Below are 21,683 nucleotides of genomic sequence, written 5' to 3' on the forward strand. Positions count from 1 at the left end.
GGAATTATGGACAATCCACACAACTGGGTGGGGTTCAGGACCTCCAACAATGGGCAGGGAGGCACTTACTGTGTCTTCTATCCCACTATATCTGTTTTCCAACATGCTTTCTGTCTTTGTCTTGGAATTAGATTACATGGTTTTGTCATTATCTTAGCTAGGAGGGAACAGTCGAATGTATAGTTATGGCTTGGGGATATTTTTTTCCTTGTAAATCATCCCTCTGTTATGTAGTTATTTTTTATTTTTAACATATTATTTGGAAACATTTGAGTCTATACCTCTTAGTGGGATCTTGTGCTGGTGTCTAGGTGATCTCAAACTAAGTAGACTTGATAGTGTGCTCTTGGAATCTAAACGTTTCCTATTTGAACCAATTCCCCTTTGTCTTACCTTTTCTTGGGTGCTTTAATTGTAATTGTAGAATTTTTTAATGACCCTTTTTCTTCCTTTTTACTGGCGCTGATATAACCGTAATGTGTTGCAAGCGCCGTAAAACCCTTTTTTTAAAAACAAAATAAAACAATCCAATAAAGATAGAAACACATTATTATCATTATGTCATTTTTAACTTATATTTCTATAACAATCTTTTAAAGGATGATTCTATTTTTTTTTAAAAACAATTGACAAGGAACATTATAAAATCACATTTTACAATGTACCAAGAAAGTTACATGAAACTTGGAAGAAATAAAAACATCAAAAAGATAAATGAATGAAATCTCCATTGTGCTTGTACATAGATTCAAGTCCCACAATTGATGTCACAAAAAAAAAAATTGATACCCTGTTGCTCACTTTAAAATTGGAAATTTAGAGAGCATGCACTGGTGCAAAACAAAAAATATGAAGAAAAAGGTGTGCAACACAAAGCAGATAAAAAAAATACAAGAAATGATCACTTCAAAACGTCACACTTACTCAACTTTCTCTCTGGAAAAAAAGCTGTTTTATTTCATCTCCTATTTTTTTTATGCTTTGTTTTACACTGTCTCATACACACCTTAAAAAGGATTTTCGCTCACTTGACATGTGTAGCACTGTAGCTTACACCAGGGATATTTTGGTCTCTTCGGTAGTAAGATCATGAAGACAAATTTTTTCCTTGGAATTAATAAAGGGAATTCCTTCAGTTGATATAAAAACACATCATCATTTTGACCCCCCCCCCCCCCCCCCTCCAATTAGATTAGGGAACAGACTTTCCGATCGATGACGTCGCACAAGCTGCTTCCCATATCGATACGTTTAGACAAATGATAAAAGTCTGTCACTAGAATGAAATGATAAAACTATGTGAACTGTGGACTGGTCCCCAATACTCAAGTTGACCACAGAGCTGATGATGAAGATGTCATCAATAAAAATAGTATTGCAGATAATTTTCATGGGATGAATGAATGGAATTTTACTTTTTAAGTAATATGTAATTTAACATACTGAAAAAACAGCTAATATCAAAATTTCTGTGAGAAAATGACTTCAACAAGCTACACACATCAATCACATTTTTCATGAATTAATAATAATTTTTTTTAAAAAACGTAACACACTCAACCATACACACACACACACACACAATCTAAAGTTAAACTCAATCAAAATCCAAAATGAACACCATCGTGTCGGATATGCCTGGATTAGAAAATAAATGGAACAATGGATCGTCTTAGCCTTGGGTAGTCTTTGAACTCCTTCAGGTAGTTTCGGTGCTTGCCCTTGGCCCAGACAGCCATTTGATAGAAACCGGCGAGACAGAACAAGGCAGCTGGGGATATTGCAATCATTTCATTATCACGTGTGTCATAAGAATACAATGAATGATACTTGATAGTCATTCCTAAGAAATTATTGTCAAAAACCCCTTTTCTTGTAACATGTTACCCCTATAACTCACTGACTGCCACGACTGACACATGTGCGTTAAAAAAATTTTGACCTTTGACCGCCATGGCCGAACTGCCTCAGATTTATACTTTATTTATTCTTTATTCTTCTCTACTTCATCTTTTTATATTTCATTTCATACTAATGAAGGGGTAATTTTTAATCTTGACATTCTTTCTAGCAGGCCAAAGTAATAGATAACCTGGTATTTTTTCTTTTAGTTTTCAAACATAAAGGAGAAACGAAATCAATTATTTGTATTTCTCGAGTGAAAAAAACAATATGAAACTACTTTTTTTTGTTATTATTCTGATTATGTTGGTGATGTTTTCTGTTCAACGAACATTAATTTTTCCAGTTTTTAGTCAGAACAGTGGTCAAAGGCAGTGTTGACTCCAATCCAATTATTTTTTTTTTGGGGGGGTGGTGGGGGGGGGAGACATAAAATTGTCTCCTTTTCAAAATATTACTGTGCAATCCAGAATTAAAATGCAACAATAAAATAGTACCATTTGAAAGTACACCTGCAGGTTTGTTTGCTTTTCAAACTATTTTATTACCATAAAAATTGTGAACAATAATTTCCCAGTGATTCCCCTCCATTTGCATGTATTTTTCTCTAACTCCAAACATTTTCTTGAAGACAAATCTAAAAATTTATTTTCCGACTTTTCCCCAATTTGCCAAAATCATTCATCCCACGCTACATCTTCAAGCAACTCTCGTAAATTCCTAAAAACAAGTAGGAAAGAAAACATTTTAAGATTTCAACCCAACAAACAGGAGCGGGTTACAATCAAGCCATGGAATTTCATCTTCTGGTGACAAAAGAATAAAAACTTCCAAGACCTACCAAGTTAAATCTGTTTTATGGGATAGGTTGTGCTAAGTACATGAACACTATTACAGTGTATAAAGTCAACTTCTGCTTAAAGTGAACACTTTTAAAATCAACTTCTGCTTAAAGTGAACACTCTTAAAATCAACTTCTGCTTAAAGTGAACACTCTTAAAATCAACTTCTGCTGAAAGTGAACACTCTTAAAATCAACCCCTGCTTAAAGTGAACACTTTTAAAAACTTAAAGTGAACACTCTTAAAGTCTTAAAGTGAACACTCTTAAAATCTTGAAGTGAACACTCTTAAAATCTTAAAGTGAACACTCTTAAAATCAATTTCTGCCTAAAGTCAACACCTCTTGTTAGTCCCCAAAAATTCTATTCTTTATCTAATGGTGTTCCATTGCTAATGGATAAAGTCAACATTGCTTTTAAAGCCAACCAATCTTTCTGGTCTGGCAGTGTTGGTTTATCAGGATTCCACTGTATTCCTTTTAAAAGAAATAATTGGACACAACCTACCAGGTGCACACTGTGTCATGACAGCAAACGACATCCAAGATATCGTCTCATACGTGTAGTTGGGACAAGAGACAAGTCCAAACATCCAAGTAAATGGATTAGAACCAGCAAAGGGAATACGTCTCACTTTAGAACCTGGTAAACAAACAAAACAAAAAAAACAACAAAAATGAGCATTTTTTAAATATAGAGCATTTAAAAAATGTATCCACTTAATGTGCTCAAAGCGCATAGCAGACATCAGGATTCATTTTTGTATTCATGATCAAAAGAGATCAGAGGCGCGTTCCTATCACGTAGGTCAAAGCGGGACAAAAAGCTAGCTGAGGTGTCACTAAGAGTTGTACAACAAGTGTTCACCTTGGCGCTCGTTGATGCACCAAAGGTATTATAGTTTTTCATGTGCCACAGTAATTGGCTAGTGAATGCTTGAGTAACTTGCAGTGCCACCAAAGCCTTCTGTTTGTCTCTCTTTGTCCCATCTATGGAATGCGCCTCAGAGATAAAGATAAGCGTGTTGATAGCAATGAACCTTTTACACGACAGGCTCCGAGGGGAATGGATATAGTGAGTCTGTCAATCAAGCTATTCAAATTAGTTACATGACCAGAAATGTCATCTTGAAGCAGCTGAATAGGTTATCGCCATGTCACTATATAGGGTTTTTCATTAAAATGTATTTAGTAATAATGAGTATTTTATTGCTAATGATCAAGAAGGGAAAAAATCGGGACTTGGGCACCATGTCGCTATATAGAGAGAATGTCTTTATAAGTGGGCTGAACAATAAGTTTGTCTAAGTGAATGAGTAACTTACCAGCTGGTCTCAGATTTCTCAAAGCCACATGAATAGATAAGTTGCCAATCTCACCAAACTGAAGGATAAAAACAAATAAAATAAATATTGTATTCAATTGTGAAAGTGAGTTATAGTTATATTCTAAATCCTAATATCAACTTCAAAAAGATCTGAATAAGTGTTTATAAAATGTGCCAGACAAAGCAAGAAAGAAAAATGCAAGAAAATATAAACCATCTCAAAATATCAGTCTACCTTAACTAGGGATCAAACCTCAGACCTCCTGATTACCGGTCAGACATGCTATCATTACACCACAGAGGTTCCCTGCTTTCTAGTTTCCTAATAGTAACTTCTAAAACTGATGCTTTAATCAATCTAGAAAGTCAGTTTTGAGCCTCATATTCAAAGGGTAGCAAGTACACTGCATCACGGTTTCCTCAAACTCATTTGATTGTCCCTAATGTTTTACATATTATTCTTTGTTATCATTCCATTCCTTCCTCGAACGAATTTTTACCCCGAACACCGAGCCAGCGTAAAAAACTAGATTAATTGAAGGATTTTTTTTAAAATGCGACCTGTGAATTCGACCACTGATAATTTACTGTGCATGTGACATTGACCTTTACGTATGTGTGTATCTATTTACACTGCATGTGTGTGTATACAATATGATACACAAACACATGTACACACACACAAACACTCACGCACTCCATCGCCATGAGCATAACTGACACCTCTGTGCTCACTCTTACCACTTTCCCATTCGTTTTTATTTCATTATCATGCGCAATGATTTGTTAATGCTTGGCTATGACAGTAAATGAATGTTGTGATACAGTAATACCCCCTAAACACACACACACCAACTTCATGTAACATGTTCTGTATAAAGTTATCTCCCTCAATATAGGCAATAAAGTAAATAAATAATAAAGTTCCCTTTATTTATTCTCAAGCGGAGATTCGTCTTATGGTCTAATACAAGGGAAGACTGGAATAGCCCAGGTGTCAACCGCAGCTCAGCGCCGCAAAATGAGCTACGGAGAGTTGGCTTGTTGAAAGCCACATAATGCGGTGAATATTCGAACTAGGTATCTTTTGGGTTCGAAGCTAAGACCATACCATTGAGCCTCACTGCCCCCCTCCCCCTCTCTAACAAGTTGTTTTGGCAAGGCACGGTTTTCTCGAACTTTTTTGCATGTCCTGAGAAGTGTAATTACTATTGTCATTTTCACATTATAGAAACAGGGATAAACTCCAACACCATGGATCTAATGACTTTGATGGACTACACTTTGTATGGCACACTGCCATACAAACTTGTTCAGAATTTCATCTCACATCAATGCCTGCTCTCAAATTACTTGGATGCCAATATTGTGAAATAGCCATGACACAAGAATCCTAATTGCTCTTTTTCAATGTAGTTTCCTTTCTTATGTTAAGTCTTTACTTACAATAAATCCAGCGAGCCCACCATAAACTTGCATGTCACCATAGGCTGAAAACAACAAATAAAGACACAAAAAATATTAGGATTAGGACCCTCACCACATAGGGAGCGTTCACATATTACGTCATCAAAAATTTGCCCTTTTTAGACCCCCCCCTCCCCCAAGTCATCACTTATCATTGACCTGACCACCCCCCCCCCTCCCCCAACAGATGATGACGTCATCTAATTTAATAAAAACTAAAAGATAACTTTAATTTCACAATATTTATTATTCATTTTTCAAACCATAAACATTGATTATCAACGTTTGATAAAACACATTCAGACATTTTATTAATTTCAGAAACTGTTGATAATTTATGTTTTACGATACAATGGGGACATAAAATTTAAATTTGCAAAGATAAAATCTAACAAACATTATTTAAATTAGGCTACTTGGTGCAGGTGCTATTAAAAAAATTTCAGAAAGTGTAATTTAAAATAGTATAGGAGGCAAATTATTTTATAGCATATTAGTCTTTTAGTGGAATGAATTTCTGTTTCAATTTCCAAACATAAAATTAATTGATTCAAAAATGTTTCTGCCTTGGACCTCTGGCAATGTACTATAAATAGTATCATCAATTTCATCTTCATCGTCATCACTTTCTCCCATTTGCTGTTCTTCTTGTATGCCGCATTTTCGTGAATGGTCTTTCATTGCTGTGATCGAGGAGTGATACAATGAACATTTAGGGCAAGTTCGCCTTTTGAGAAGTGATACCCCTTTCCCATCTTGTTTCTTAATTTTTCACCTTTTTGCTAATTTATTTGGAATGCCATTTTTGAAGCTCTTGCATTTAATAAAATAGGCCTAATTTGCCTATGTTTTGATGACATCATCTTGGGTCTGCCCCCCCACCCCTCCCCCATGTCAACACATGTCAACATTTGGTAGACCCCCCCCCTCCCCCCCTAGCTGATGACGTAATATGTGAACGCTCCCATAGCATGATGAAAAAAAATCGTTGTCTATTTTTAAACATTCACTTAAAACATATCTGTTTCGATTTTAGTAGATGATATAAGAAGCAAGATAGGCATCTGGTTTGTGTTGTTTTGTGTGCGTGTGAATGAGTATGTTTCAGCCAAAGTAATTTGTAATTTAAACGCTTAGTGTCTGGTGTCTCGGAGTTATAGCATTCAGCATTATTATTATTATTTATTATTAAGATAAAATTCAGAAAAAGTGTAGAGTGGGCACTTATATCAATAACGATGAGAAATATGGGCTATGGAGAAGTGTCAGATCAAAACATAAAATAAAAATATTATCACGGTGTCGAAAGTCAAACTCGTGATCCAACCAACACATTACCCTCTGCCTGAGCTGGATGGCTCAGTGGCTAGTGCTCACATCTCTCTCTCTCTCTATCTCTCTTTTTTTAGCCAGGCGGAGGATGCCACATCAGTTCGATACCGAGTTTGGCACTGACCCTGTGACTTTTTATTCTCTGTTTTCATCTGGCACTTCTTCATACCCTATATTTCTCATCATAATTGATACAAGTGCCACTTTTTCTTTTTAAAAATTACTTGCAAAGCCCAAATGCTGCAGAGTCAGAATAAAAAAAAGTTTCCACTGCACTCAAGACTTTAGATGGTGGGGCGAGAGCTATATCAACTGAAATATTATTGAAACTGTGGGGGTGAAGTGGCAGAGTGGTTAAGACGTTGCACTGTGATCCGGAAGGTCTCGGGTTCAAGCCCCGCTTCAGAGACTTTCAGGGTTTTTTTTTCGTATTTACCCCCAATTTGCTCATTTGGAAAACATGGGTTATTCCTGTTGACATCAGACATCTTGTTTGATGGATTATCTATATTCCTTCATGGAATGCCTAGGCGATGAAGCCGTGGCAGAAGGGTGTGATGTAAATTTAATATTTAGACTGTATTAAAATCTGAAATAGACTAGAATTGAGATAACCATTTGCCTACCTGGAGGTGTGTACAGGGGATGGTTCACAAAGTATGCTACAAAGGCAGCAAATCCCCAGTAGTAGACTGAGTTCTGGTACATTAAAAAGAAAAAAAAAGAATTACAAAAAGAAAGGGAAGAAAAATCATATAAATCTGATAATCTCACTAAAAAAAAAAAGGGTCATGAAAAGTAATAGAGTAGTAAAAACATTAAAATATTTCTTCAGACATGCCTTAATATAATTTCCATGTTTTGAAGAGTCTAAGATTATGTAGATAGCTGAGGACAGATCTGGCCCTTACTGCAAAGTCAACTCTCATCCAGGACAAAGATATAGAGTAAGCTGGAAGAGGAAAACATAAAGGGGAAATAAAAGACAAGGCAAAGGTGACCTCCTCACCCACTTTGGGAGGTCAAAAAAATACAATCTGCATCGTTGTAACTAGGCTCAACCCCATCGTTAGCTCACAGCCTGACACAGACCAACAGCTCAACACCCCCCCCCCCCCCCCCCCCAACAAGAAATAGTACAGCTTGTGATCAGTATAAGACTTAAAACGACTGAAGAGAAAAAGAGAAAAGAAAAATTATCAAAATTTTGAATTGAGACCTTGAAAATGTTGAGTATGGGCATAGTGGCGTGGGAGAATCGATGGACAAATACGGTTTCAAACAGTCTTTTGGCATAGTGAAAAGTCCAGCACCCTGCGGCAATGCTGCAGAAGAAAAAAAACAAAACAAAAAAGAAAGAATTCATAAAATATTGACATTGGTATAAATAAATAGATTTTTTTTCCGGAGTGATTAAAATTAATTTGCATTGATTTCTATGTCTCAGGGGAAATTACTCTCTACTGGAAAATAAATTGGGCCAATCATTTTTGTGCCTAGGAAGAGGCACTTTGACTAAAAGGGTTTCCCTGCAGTTAAAAATCGGAGGTATAAAAAAAAAATTTAAAAAACAAAACAAGAGAAAACAATTCATTATAGGTCTATCTTCAAAATGTAGTTGACGTGTGATAGGACTATTATATTCATAATCAGGGTTGCCAATTAAGGAGGCAAAAATTTACTGAATTATTACTCAAACACATTGGCTGACCCTTATCTGAGTGCTGAACTCCAGTAAAAAGACATTTTAGCAGGTGATTGGAAAATATACTGAGGGTTTATAACATACTTAATTCCGTAAATATACAGAAAATTGGCAATCTTGTATAATACAATATAGATTTAGAGCTTTTTCTGTTCATCCTTGTTTTAATTTGCCCGTTAAAAAATCATAATCCTGGGACATGCAAGGGTAATTTTCGTACACATAAAACAGTCCATTTTTCATCTTTAAGTTTTCTCAGATTGGTAAATCAGGACAGTTGCAATTTTATCTGGACAGTTGGCAACTACCCTAATGTAATTCTGTGGAGCCAAACAATCGTTTTTATACAAACTTTTAATAGCAGTTGGCAGGTCTATGAAGGACTATGATTACAAAAATAAATGGTTGACTTACTCAACCACAAGAGCTCTGGGTGAAGTAGAGGCTGTTGCTCCATATATAATGGCAGGCCTGATATAAAATAGGAGGTAGATGACTAAAGGGCCCGCATATTCAGTCAAAAATACCTGAAAAATAAACACAGATAAAAGGGCTATGAGTAAAAATATCAAATTTAAACAGCACATTGTCATTTATTATTAAAACTAGCCCTTCTTTTCCTTGACTGTTTGTCTAGCCACCAGGACCCAAGAGCAGACATAATATGAAATCTTTTTTTTTTTTGGAATAAAATCAGATTTATTTCCAGAAAATCGTATAACAGGGAATGGTCATCCATTTCTCTATTTCTCAATTATAACCTTCCTTACTTATCCGAACTCGAGACCAACTGAACTCTAGCCCTTCTTCAGTCTTGTTCCATGTCATAGATGTAGATATCTTTCGTAGTTGCTCCAATGTGTTACTGATACTTCTATTGGCTGGCAGGAATATGCATCTGAGGTCTTCGTAAGGTTGACAAGATCAATTATAACCAGATGGAGCACATCAATTTCACAAAGAAAGGTCATAATAAAAAATGCATTTATAAAAAGTGGGAATGCGAGTAACAACTTACCGTCGTCCATCCAACCTGAGGGCCAAGATCCTTGAAATAAAGATTGCCAGATGGCTTCACTCCTATCGATTCCAATGTCTGATCATCTTTCAACATTTTACCACCTGAAATGAATTATTTAAATTTAGGAATAAGAGACCATTTGCCCGCAAAAAAATTTCCGAGGTTTGAATAGTATTGATTTTACTTATATAAAGATAAAAGTTGCATTTCATATCTGAAAATCTCAAATGAAGTGTGTATGTCAAACTTTATATGTATGAAAATTTATATGTTTCTATCATGTCACCTCTGATAGGTCTATATTATGGAATGTTCCAATCAGGTATGAAAATAAATCTGATTATCAGCCAGTCTTTTAATAAATTTAAACATTATAGAGTTTACCCAATTATTTTGATACTTTTATTCTTCAAAAATAATATGCAATTATACTTTGAACTCCATAGCTGCTATTAAAAAAAAAAAAAAAAAAAAAGATCATTTAACATCAAAGCTAAGAGAAGACAAGAGATAATTCATAAGACATATTTTCTGCTGTATTCGGCACTGTCTGTGAAATAGCTAAAAATAGATGTAACTGTGATATCAGACTTATTCCACACAAATCTATACAAGTGGCAAGGCCAAATTATATGACAGTGACAAAACAGGGAGCAAGAACTGATGGCAGATAAAGATCTGAAAAAGTGTGTATGAAACAGTGCCAGACAAAGTAGGAAAAAAAAACACAAGAAAAAAAAAAAAAGAAAAAACATCCCAAAAAATCACCCTGCCTTGACTGGGGATCGAACCTTAGACCTTCTGGTAATTCAGATCTTTATCTGAATAACATAACTAGGACATAGAGAAATTCACAATAAACACCTTGCTCTAATCACTAAACTTTAAAAAAATATCCTAATGATAGAACAGTGTGCAATTAGCATAACGCAGGTTGAGCTTATTGACAGAAAGATTGACACTGCTTTTCATAATGAGAGGGACCTCCGAATCCACATAGGACTACAGAAAATGTGTGCAAAAAATACGTTCTCTAAGCGTATACAGGTATCTTGGGGGGGGGGGGGGGGGGGGGGGGGGGGAAGGGGGCAAAGTGACCGAGTGGTTAAGGCATGGCATTGTGACGTGGAAGGACCCGGGTTCGAGGCCTGCTTCAGGCACTTTAATTTTTTTCCCTTGATCAAGATTATTAACCCCCAAATTGCTCACTTGGACAACATGGGTGGTTCCTGTTGACATCAGACATCATGTTTGATGAATTATCTATATTCCTTTATGGAATACCTAGGCAACGATATCTTATGATGTTGTGGCGGAAGGGCATAATTTTCTTTTAAATACAGGTATCTAATCATTGACTTGAATCCTGGGACCTAACTTCAGCTACGTTGTCTGTGAGTCCAAGACGATATGGTACATTTACATAAATAAAGGAATATTCTGTTTCATTAGCAAAAAATAAACTGAACTTAACTCAATTGTTTTGGAAAAGTGTTGATTATTAGTGAATAAAACAAAAAGACTCACGTGGATCCAACTTGAAGCCCTGGCGGTCTGGATAATACTTTTTATCTGAAATGTAAAGACCAAATGTTTTATTCATGTTGAGTGCAAACAAGAGTTGAATTATTTTACACAGTGAGCCATGTCTGTGCATTTGTTTTTTGAGAACTTATCAGTGCTTCCATCACTGTTGGGTGCCATTTAACCCTCTCCTCACCAACTACAGGAAAATTGTCGCACTGTTTATTATACAATATACATTTTTTCTTATTCAGATTTATTTTGTACATCACAAACTTTGAAGTTTGATCTTTGTTTAATAAATTAGAACATATTGTGGTTTTGTAGAGAGCTTGTTTGAGTTATAAAAAATCTATTTTTCTGCTAGGTAAACCTGCCATTTTGGAAAAATAGTGAAAATGATCGGTAAGGAGAGAGTTAAGAACCAGCTTCTCACTGTCATCCTTGATCTTCAATCTGTTAAGATTGATGTTATTTATCATAATCCAAGTGTAAAGGTTCGGATAAAATCTCATAAGTTGACTTTTAACAGGTAAAATTCTAATTACAATAAAAATTGTTACCATTTGTGCTGGAGATCGTACTGCTGCAAATATTTAAAAACTGTTAATGGATCAAATGACTATGTGGTCTAGTGGTATGACACTCGCTTTTGGATTGAAAAGTCCTGGGTTCGAGCCTCACTCAGCGCATAGTTGAATCCTTGGAAAAGGCTCTTTACTCACATTCTCTCACTGTACTTGGGTGTAAAATTAGTACCTGGCTGTTAACAGCGTTGTCTCTGTCCAAAAAAATTGTAATATTGCCTAACATCGTCATGTTCCGTCCTAAATGTTAAGTGTTGCTGTTGGCCAGGGACCCCTTGTAAAGCGCTTTGAGCACATTTAGTGGATATTGCGCTATATAAAAGCTTAATTTTTTTAAAGCGCTTTGAGATGCAAATGCAAAGAAAGTGCTTCACTAAATGTGAATCATCATCATTATTATATTATCATTATTATTATTATTATTATTATTATTGTTATTATTATTATTATTATTATTATTATTATTATTAAATGACACAAATATGGACTTTTGACAATGAGTAAAGTCTTGTGAATGAATACCTCCATCACCTTACAAAGCATCTTAAATATATAACTCTACACAGTTCAAAATTTTGAATCATATGCATAAAATCCTGAGAACGTTTTAAAATCATTAATGGATCAATCTTCAATTATATCACCAAAGCACCTTTTATTATATATGTAACCACATTTCAACACCTTAAATCATATGCATTAAATCTTGACAGTCTTGCATCCTTTTGATTAAACTATCACTACAAACTATTATCATGTTTTATTTATTAGTTGTGGTGGGATTCGAAATAATCTCTTTTGATATTTTCCAGGCGAGCATTCCGTTTCAACATTATAAATTCTAATACTTATGCATATGCTTATCACTTTTAATCTGACACATTCACTGAGCATTAGCTGCATTCATTCATTATTCTAATGGGAAAAACAGATCCATTAGGCCCAGTTTCTATAGCATGAAACCGACAACAGGAAGCTAGTCTATCACAAAGTACTTTCCATCAGATCTAACAGACCCCGCTATTCAATCATTGCTGGGTGGACAAGGGGGTCTGAAAAAATCTTGACTTCACCTGGAATTGATCTCATCCCTTTGCATGTGAAGCAAGTGCTCTACCAACTGAGCTATTGTGACCCCTTCATTCTCACGGAACTCCATATCATCAAAATTTGAATCTGTTTCTTTATAAAAACTTTTAAGAATCCACAAAGACACTTACTTTGGCTATGGAATTTTTGCTTGACATCTTGGATTGTGCTTTTTGAATTGAGCTGTAAAAAAAATTTATTATAATTGGTCTAAAATGGTTTTGACAGTTGCTTATCGTGGACTTATTACCCTTTTATTTACTTCCTAAACTGCAAATGGTCTGCTGAGGAAATAGATATATAACAGTAAAAATTGTGTCCCAAACTGAGCATGAAGTAAACGTTGGGAAGGCGATAAACATTCACTAATTTGTGTTAGTTTTTCTTCTCTGTAAAAAAAATTTGTCGTATTTGTCTTTAGAAGCCCTTTTCCCTAAGAATGAGCTTGTCGATGAATTACTTCACTATTCATGGGTATCTGTATCTGTGAAGTACTGCGTAAACCTCCTAGTGGAGTATCACACACAGGTGGTGGTGCGCACAAGTGCCTGCGTGTTGCTAGTATTTGCCTACAGTGAGTTTAAGGCATCCACAGTTTTATAAGTGACCACACTGTCATCCTCTTTACATTTTCATTAATGATTTACCAAGTGTCCTATCTAGCTCATCCAAGTGTTCAATATGCTGACAACACCAAGATATATAGCAAAGTGAACAAATTAAGCGACAAGCACAATCTGCAGCTAGTTGATTGGGCAGATCAATGGCAACTAATTCTCAAAGCACATTGAGATCCAAGAATCTCTGGACTCATTAGAGGGTCCTTTACATTTCCCAAATTTGGAGTCCATGAGAATGCTTTTTAATGCTTTAGTTCAGCCTCACCTAGAATTTAGCAACTCGGTATGGTCACCCAAATATGAAAAGGTCAAGAAGCTGTTAGAAAGTGTGATCAGCAGAGCAACTAAGATAATACCAGGTGTAAAAGATAAAGGCTATGAAGAACAACTGAAAAATGATTGGACCATTCCATAATATAGACGTATCAGAGGTGACATGATAAAAACATATAAATTTACACGCGACCTGACGATGTCCAGAAGGGATTGTGTTTGCTGACATTAATACCAGAGCCGCAAATACAATTGAACAAAGCCAGATGTAACACATCACTCAGGCAGCATTTCTTTAGCCAGCGTGTAATTGAGCGATGGAACAACCTTCCAATATCAGTCGTGGAGGAAGCTCCAGACCTCAAGCCTTCAAGAGACAATTTGTTGACAGCCTCTGTTTCAACCATAGATTCAGCTTAGTTGAGCCCCCATCAAAACGAGATGACTGCAAATTATCTTCTATACCCTAGATCAGCAAAAGGCACTGAAGGCCTGATTCGCTGGACACACGATACTATTACTATACTATAAATATTAAATTTAATTAGACCCGGTCACAAATGCCGGCTTCACGTCCCCAAGCCCAAGCCCAAGTCTAACTCTCTCTAATACGATTTTATTACCAAAAAGGATGGACAAGTGATTGTGCGAAAACATTAAAATAGACGAAGACAACATTTTCCACGACCTTCTAATGTGTAAGAGGTCTTGGACGAATAAAAATGATCTCAAGACTGGAGTAGCGGTACAGTTAAATGAATGAAAATGTAACTTACCCCGGACAAGGTACTCAAAGATTTCCCAGACTTCGAATGCAGAATTATGACCTGCAAAATGAATGATATATTTATAAAATTAAGTGCAGTAATAAAAATAGAATAATAAGGTTTCCCACAAGAAAAAAATGACAAGAAAGTGTGATTTATAAAGCAATAAAAATGTTTTCCTTACACCACAAAAGAACATTCATGTCTCTCTTACCTCCATCTTGACAACAATAAACAACAAGATCAATACTCGATACTCAAACAGGACTCAAAAAGACAATGACTGGATTTTCAGACAGACAGGATAAAAAATGAAGTTGCATTGCAATAAATATCAATATTTCAAAAATAAGATTATTAAAATCATTGCTCCGTTTATTTTCCAAACTAAGACTTCACCATAAATTTCTAAAAACGCTTTTTAAATAAATAGAACATTAGATATTCGATTACATTTGCACAATTACGCAAACCCGAGTATGACGGCTACTCTTCGTACTGAAATCATGCGAATTCATGATCCAAAGTTCAATGGATCAATCAGCGGCCCCGGGGCATTGGGGCATTGTCATTGATGATAAAATAATTATGATTATGGATTTGATGGGAAGGTGTAAGTCCAGTCAATCAATACAACAAACCAATTTATTGTAAAGCGAGGCAATAGTAGCTGAAAGTGTGTGACGGTGATTTTGGTGATGATGATGATGATGATGATGATGATGATGATGATGATGATGATGATTATGATGATGATGATGATGATGATTATGATGATGATGATGATGATGATGATGATGATGATGATGATGATGATGATATCTCTGTAGTGGTGGTAGTGGTGGTTGCGATGGTGGTGATTACGATGGTGGTGATGCTACTGCTGTTGGCGAGGACATTGTAATGACGAGGAAAGGGTGGTAGTAGTAAGAGGAGGAGGAGGAGGAGGATGATGATGGTGTAGGGAATGATATCCCTTTTTATGTTGTGTGTTTGTGTGTTGGTGTGTACTATCTCGATCGAGGCTGTAGTGAGTTGTTGTCATGGTGTTCCGTTTGTGATTATGACGTCATATCTTGTTTGCCATCGTATATAGATAGAATGCGCTTGGCCAAGGAGTTCACAACATTGCCATCCGGAAGTATAACGGACCAACACACAAACTCTGTGTAACCATGAACTTTTATAGTCTGGTTAATACAGTTTAGTGAGAACAACTCACAAACGCGGATGGCAAAAACAATAACAAAGGCCCGAGTGACGTCATCTTCGAACTATCTATAAGCGGCAGTCACCGCTTGATCGCTCTCTTTGACTATTTTGAATTTCTATTAAACGTTTCGTGTTACGAACAACCAAGATCTAGGTATGTGTACTTTGTAAATCGCGTTCTACCCACTTCGGTTGAGATACATGCCTTGTGCATAGTATTTATTTATTTTATATCTCATCGTGAATAAGATGTAATAACCTATAGATAGAACGAAGATGACGTCACTTAGGCCTTTGTTATTGCTTTTTGCCATCCGCGTTTACGAGTAATGCTCACTGAACTGTATTAACCTGACTATAAAAGTTCATGGATACACACAGTTGTGTGTGTTGGTCCGTTATACTTCCGGATGGCAATGTTATGAGCTTCTTAGCCAAGTGCATACTATCTATTCACGACAATGGTGATGATGATGAATGATGATGATGATGGTGATGATGATGTATGATGATGATGGTGATGATGATGATGACGACGACGACGACGATGATGATGATGATGATGATGATGATGATGATGATGATGATGATGATGATGATGATGATGATGATGATATCTCTATGAAGGTGGTAGTGGTGGTGGCGATGGTGGTGATTGTAGTGTAGTTACTTTTACGTCCGTAATTGAAGGGAGTTAACCTATAAACCAAATATGTTGGAATAAATATCCTGGGTGACTTGCCTTGTGAGAAAAGAATGTGGGAATAAAAACATGGCTACCAGTCGTAAACACAATGAGTCTTGAATGTTATTGTATATTTATATATCGAATTACTGAACATTACAGTGATTACGATGGTGTTGGTGCTACGACTGTTGGCGTCAACGGACGTGCATAAAAACACTACGTTAAAAGAAGTCACCCCGGTCCATCAACCATCCCACCTGGCCTTACTCTTACTCTGAACACTTCGCAATATGATATCAATATGATGATGGTGACAATAATATTTTATTCAATAATCGATTTAATCACACAGTAACAATACGAGTGTGATGTATTTTAATGCAAGATCAATTCGTAATAAATCTCACGAAATTAACACATTAATTACCGATTCGAAGAGCGACCTCGTATTTATTGTTGAGACATGGCTCAACCCAGGTGGAGACGAAGTTATATTACATGAAATAACACCACCAAATTACAAGATCATCTCTGAACCCAGGATTAACGGCCCCTGTGGTGGAATTTGCGTTTTACATAAAGACCATTTAAGGATTAAGAGCAATAATATAAAATATCCATCAATGTAATTCCTGAAGGTTACAACACTTAACACTACCTTTGTCTGTATATTATATCACCCCCCACCATCAAGTAGAAATTCGTCAACGCACAGTGCATTCATCCAGAATTTAGAAGACCTTATTGAAACTGAAACAAATCTTTGTTATAAATTAGTTATCCTTGGTGATTTTAACCTTCATTTCTAATCAACTTCAGATCACTTCAGTATATCTGCAAAAACCATACTAAAAAAAATCACAATTTATATCAGTATGTGAGTAAAACCAACACACATCAAGGGTCACAACGTTGACTGGGTAGTTACCGGGGGAATTAATATTTCTAATTTGTCAGTGACAGAAAGATGCATTGCTGACCACCACGTGATCACATTCTCTTTCTACAGTCCACAACCAGGTAGAGTGAAACGCGTAATAACATCTCGTAACCCGCGGGCCATCGATATTGCTGCCTTCAATGACCAGATCAAAGAGGACCTTGAAAATGGTCAACACCAAGAACACAATAATCCTGCTGAAATTTACAATGCCTGCCTCTACGATCTAGGATTGTGTCAGATCGACCTTCTGCGACGTGGATCACCGCTGACGTACAGCATTCTAAACAGCGTTGGCAAGCAGCAGAAAGGAGATGGCTTTAAACAAACAACCAAGATGACCGTGTTATCTATAATCATTGTGTTAATGACGTAAAAAAACCAAAATTATTTCTGAAAAGGGATTGTATTATAGTAGTAACATTAACGCATGTTCCATTCTAAATTCCTATTCAATGTTGTTAATGAAATAAGTGGTAAATCAAAAACAAATGTAATGCCAGGCAACATTGATAGAAATATTTTACCAGAAGTGTTTGTAAACTATTTTAAAGAAAAGATTGCTAAGATTAGATGTAAGCTTGACTCATGCCAAAATGAAGCAAATTTGATTGTCAGCATGTCATATAAAGGCACTCTTTTTACTGATTTTAAAACAGTTAGTTCATCTGAAGTACGCGGTGTCATCAAATCGTCTCCTCCTAAGTCCTGCTCATTCGATCCTATCCCAACAAAACTTCTTTTAAAATGTCTTGACTCAATCTTAGATATAATTATCTCTATTTCAATCCCTTAGCTCTGGAATAATACCTATCTGCTTTAATAAAGCTTGTTTTAAAACAATTAAAATCACATTTATTGTCTAACAACTTAATTGAAAAATATCAGTCTGCTTTTAGAGAACATCACAATACTGAAACTGCTTTACTGAAAATTATCAATGATTTATTACTGGCTTGTGACAGAGGAGAAGTCTCCATACTTACTTTACTTGACCTGTCAGTAGCTTTCGACAGAATAGATCACACCAGTCTATGTAACAGTCTTTTCTAGAATTTTGGAATCAGTGACACCGCCCTTCAATGGTTTAAGTCATATCTAAGCAATATAACACAGTCTGTCTTGATTGATGGCAAACAGTCAATCGATTTACCATTGAATTGCGGTGTCCCACAAGGCTCGGTCCTAGGTCCAGTCCTTTATACTCTGTACACTATGCCCCTTGGGCGCACCATTGAGCCCCATGGAGTGAATCATCACATGTATGCCGATGATACGCAGCTGTATAAGTCTGTCGACCCGTCTAGCAAGCATGTGGCTTCGCTTCATGTGGAACAGTGTTGCGCGTCCATAGGGCCCTGGATGCAGAGTCATAAACTAAAACAACGAAGAAAAAAACTGAAATCTTATTATGTGGTAGTATGTCTATTTTAAACACCCACGTCTCCCTAACAGATGGAGGAAAAAATCTTGGACGACTCTGTAAGTCTGGAGCACCAGATTAACCAGATGGTGAGGACCATAAATTTTGAATTAAACAGATTGCAAAGAATGAAACGGTTACTCCCATCCAACCAGCTTAAAGCAGTTGTCTGCGCTCTCATTCTTTCACGCATCGACTATTGTAAGTCGCTGTTGTTGGGCCTTCTTGACAAGAAAGTTGACCAACTCCAAAAGGTACAGAAAGGGCGGCCAGAATGGATCTGGTCATTAGTCGACACGAGAAAACAAGTGTAAAAACTATGCTCAGAACACTACACTGGCTGCCCGTTCGAGCCAAAATCGAATACAAAATTGCCCTTTTTTTCTTTCAACGCACTAAATTCCCGATCTCCGAGCCTCCATTCAAGAACTTGTAGTCCCCTACTCCCCGATTCGCCAGCTTAGGTCATCTTTTATATAAAAAAAAGATCTATCACCGAAATAAGTAAGCCGTGTTTTTGGCACTTTTAGTAGCTGAATCTACTAAGGACCTACCATTTGGAACTCGCTTCCTTTGTCAGTAAGGCTCTCGGGCAGCGTAGACAATTTAAAGAAAAATCTAAAGACTCATCTTTGCCAGAAATTTTTATCCTAGGCATTTTCTTATTGATGAGTAAATTATACGTTTTATTTTTTGATTCCATTTTGTTGGATGTCAATTTCATTGTGTAAAACTTGCATAGTTTGTGTGTGCGACTTTTGTGTGTGTCTGTTTGGCTCGGTACGAGTGTGTTTATGGTTTGATAAGAATATGGTAAAGCGCTTTGAGGATTAGGCGTTTGGCGCTATAAAAGAACATTTTATTATTATTATTATTATTATTATTATTATTATTATTATTATTATTATTATTATTATTATTATTATTAGTGGTGGTAGTAGTAGTAGTAGTAGTAGTAGTATAGTAGTAGTAGTAGTAGTAGTAGTAGTAGTAGTAGTAGTAGTAGTAATAGTAGTAGTAGTAGTAGTTGTTGTTGTAGTAGTAGTAGTAGTAGTAGTAGTAGTAGTAGTAGTCAGTGGCGGTTCTAGCCTATTTATAGTGGTCGGGCAAAGATGAGTCGGTCATATATATAATATATATATATATATATATATATATATATATATATATATATATATATTTTTTTTTTTTTTTTTTTTTTTTTTTTGTTGTTTTTTTTTTTTTTGTTTTGTCTTGTTTGTTTGTTTGTTTTGTTCGCCTTAAAAAAATTATTTCAACCACAAATAATCACATTCACAATGCAATGACAATACCAGTAGATTTTAATTATTCCAAACGTAATCAAAAATGAATCACGAAAGAGAATACAACAAAAAATTAAAGCGAAGAGACATAATGCGACAACACCTTGACAATAGAAGTTCATTCCGTTCATTCGAAAAATTAAAGAGATGCTTTAATCCCTCAACGGCGAGATTAATATTGCTTTTACATTACTGGTTTTCAGTAGTACGTAGTAACTGTAAAGTTTTTATCGAGAAGCAACAACAGCGATATGACTCGAGTTTCATTCAGAGCTCAAATTGCATAATTTTACTGCTCTCTTGGTGGTTAGAATGATTGTGCCGGTGGTGGTAGTGGTTGGAATAGTGGTAGCGGTGGTGGTGGTGGAGGAGGAGGAGGAGGAGGAGGAAGAGGAGACGGTGAGGGAGGATGTAATTATGGTAGTGGTTTTGATGGTGCTGTTGGTTAGAATGATAGTTGTGGAGACGATGACGGAAATTATATGATGATGTTGATATTGTTTTTATTTCTATTGTAGTACTTGATGTTAATGTTGTTGTTGTTGTTGTTGTTAATGATGATGATGATTATGATGACAACGACGATGTCGTCGACAATGATGATTACAATACGATATTACAAAGTTTATTCAATCTTAGGCTTTCGCCAATAAATCATAAAATTTGATGACAACATACATGAAAGTGGAAAAAAAATGATAAATGGAACCAAACAATAAACTGATACCATTAATAACCACACAAAAAAACAAAAAACAAAAAAAAAAAAAAAAAAAATCGTAATACCACCAATACGTACAATAATAATAATAATAATAATAATAATAATAATAATAATAATAATAATAATAATAAATAATAATAATATATATAATAATAATAATAATATAATAATATTAAAATAATGATAAATAATATAAAATAATAATACATATACATATCATATAATACAACAAATAATACGGTTTACCAAACATTTTACTACTTTTAAATAATTATACTTTAACGTATTTCCGTGATTTTGTTAAAGGATAGTTAATAACAAATTCCGTATTTTTTAAACTGTAAATACTACGATTTTATTCCTGATAATAGGATTCTTGCTATTTAGTATATTCATAGCAAAAAAAGACAAACAAAAACAAAGTTTATTTAATCTTAGGCTTTCGCCAATAATTCATACAATACAATTAAGACAAAATATTGCTACTAATCTCTCCTCATGCATTCGTTAGACGATAACAATAACGACCGTGTTATCTTTACTCCTTACCCAACCAACCCCTAGCTTCCCGCCTCTTCATCACGAACTATCTTATGTATGTATTAGCTTTAGGACGGGCAAGTACGGAATCTGCCCACCCTTCCTTTAAACGTATCTATTTCCTCTTAGAATTCAACTCTCTCTTTTCTCAGAAGAGTATTTCTCGTATACTAATTCAATTGTTGAGAAAACCAAAATGGTGGTTGTATTTTATATATTTATTTAGTCGTGACCTTTGAATAAAAGTGTTTTGTTTTATTAGAGGAAATGCAATAGAAAATTACATTGTTTTGCAAAAATATTTAGTATGGCAATAAAAATACAGCGGTAATTACTTTAAGAATTTGAAGAAAAAAAAAAGAACAAATTAATTTGTTAAAAAATAAAAAAAAAAAAAA

At 35.4% G+C, this 21,683-nt stretch overlaps 1 protein-coding gene across 2 annotated transcripts; it reads right to left on the minus strand.

Annotated features, from left to right (window-relative positions):
• Positions 1–553: 553 nt before the first annotated feature.
• Positions 554–14,693, minus strand: LOC144963284 (very-long-chain enoyl-CoA reductase-like). 2 transcript variants are annotated; one of them, XM_078897168.1, is made up of 12 exons: positions 14,669–14,693; positions 14,464–14,514; positions 12,926–12,977; positions 11,122–11,166; positions 9,592–9,695; positions 8,988–9,100; positions 8,088–8,193; positions 7,495–7,567; positions 5,516–5,559; positions 4,068–4,125; positions 3,251–3,385; positions 554–1,771 (listed from the first exon to the last, which is right to left on the minus strand). In XM_078897168.1, the coding sequence occupies exons 1-12, from the start codon at positions 14,672–14,674 to the stop codon at positions 1,644–1,646; spliced, it is 915 nt and encodes a 304-aa protein (XP_078753294.1). In that variant the 5' UTR covers positions 14,675–14,693; the 3' UTR covers positions 554–1,643. The 2 variants fall into 2 exon arrangements, with proteins under 2 accessions (XP_078753294.1, XP_078753293.1); XM_078897167.1 differs by lacking the exon at positions 14,669–14,693 and adding an exon at positions 14,639–14,668.
• Positions 14,694–21,683: the final 6,990 nt, after the last annotated feature.

This window comes from Berghia stephanieae, chromosome 1 (assembly GCF_034508935.2).
Source record: "Berghia stephanieae isolate SIO BIC M18660-M18661 chromosome 1, UCSD_Bste_1.3, whole genome shotgun sequence".
NCBI lineage: Eukaryota > Metazoa > Mollusca > Gastropoda > Nudibranchia > Aeolidiidae > Berghia > Berghia stephanieae.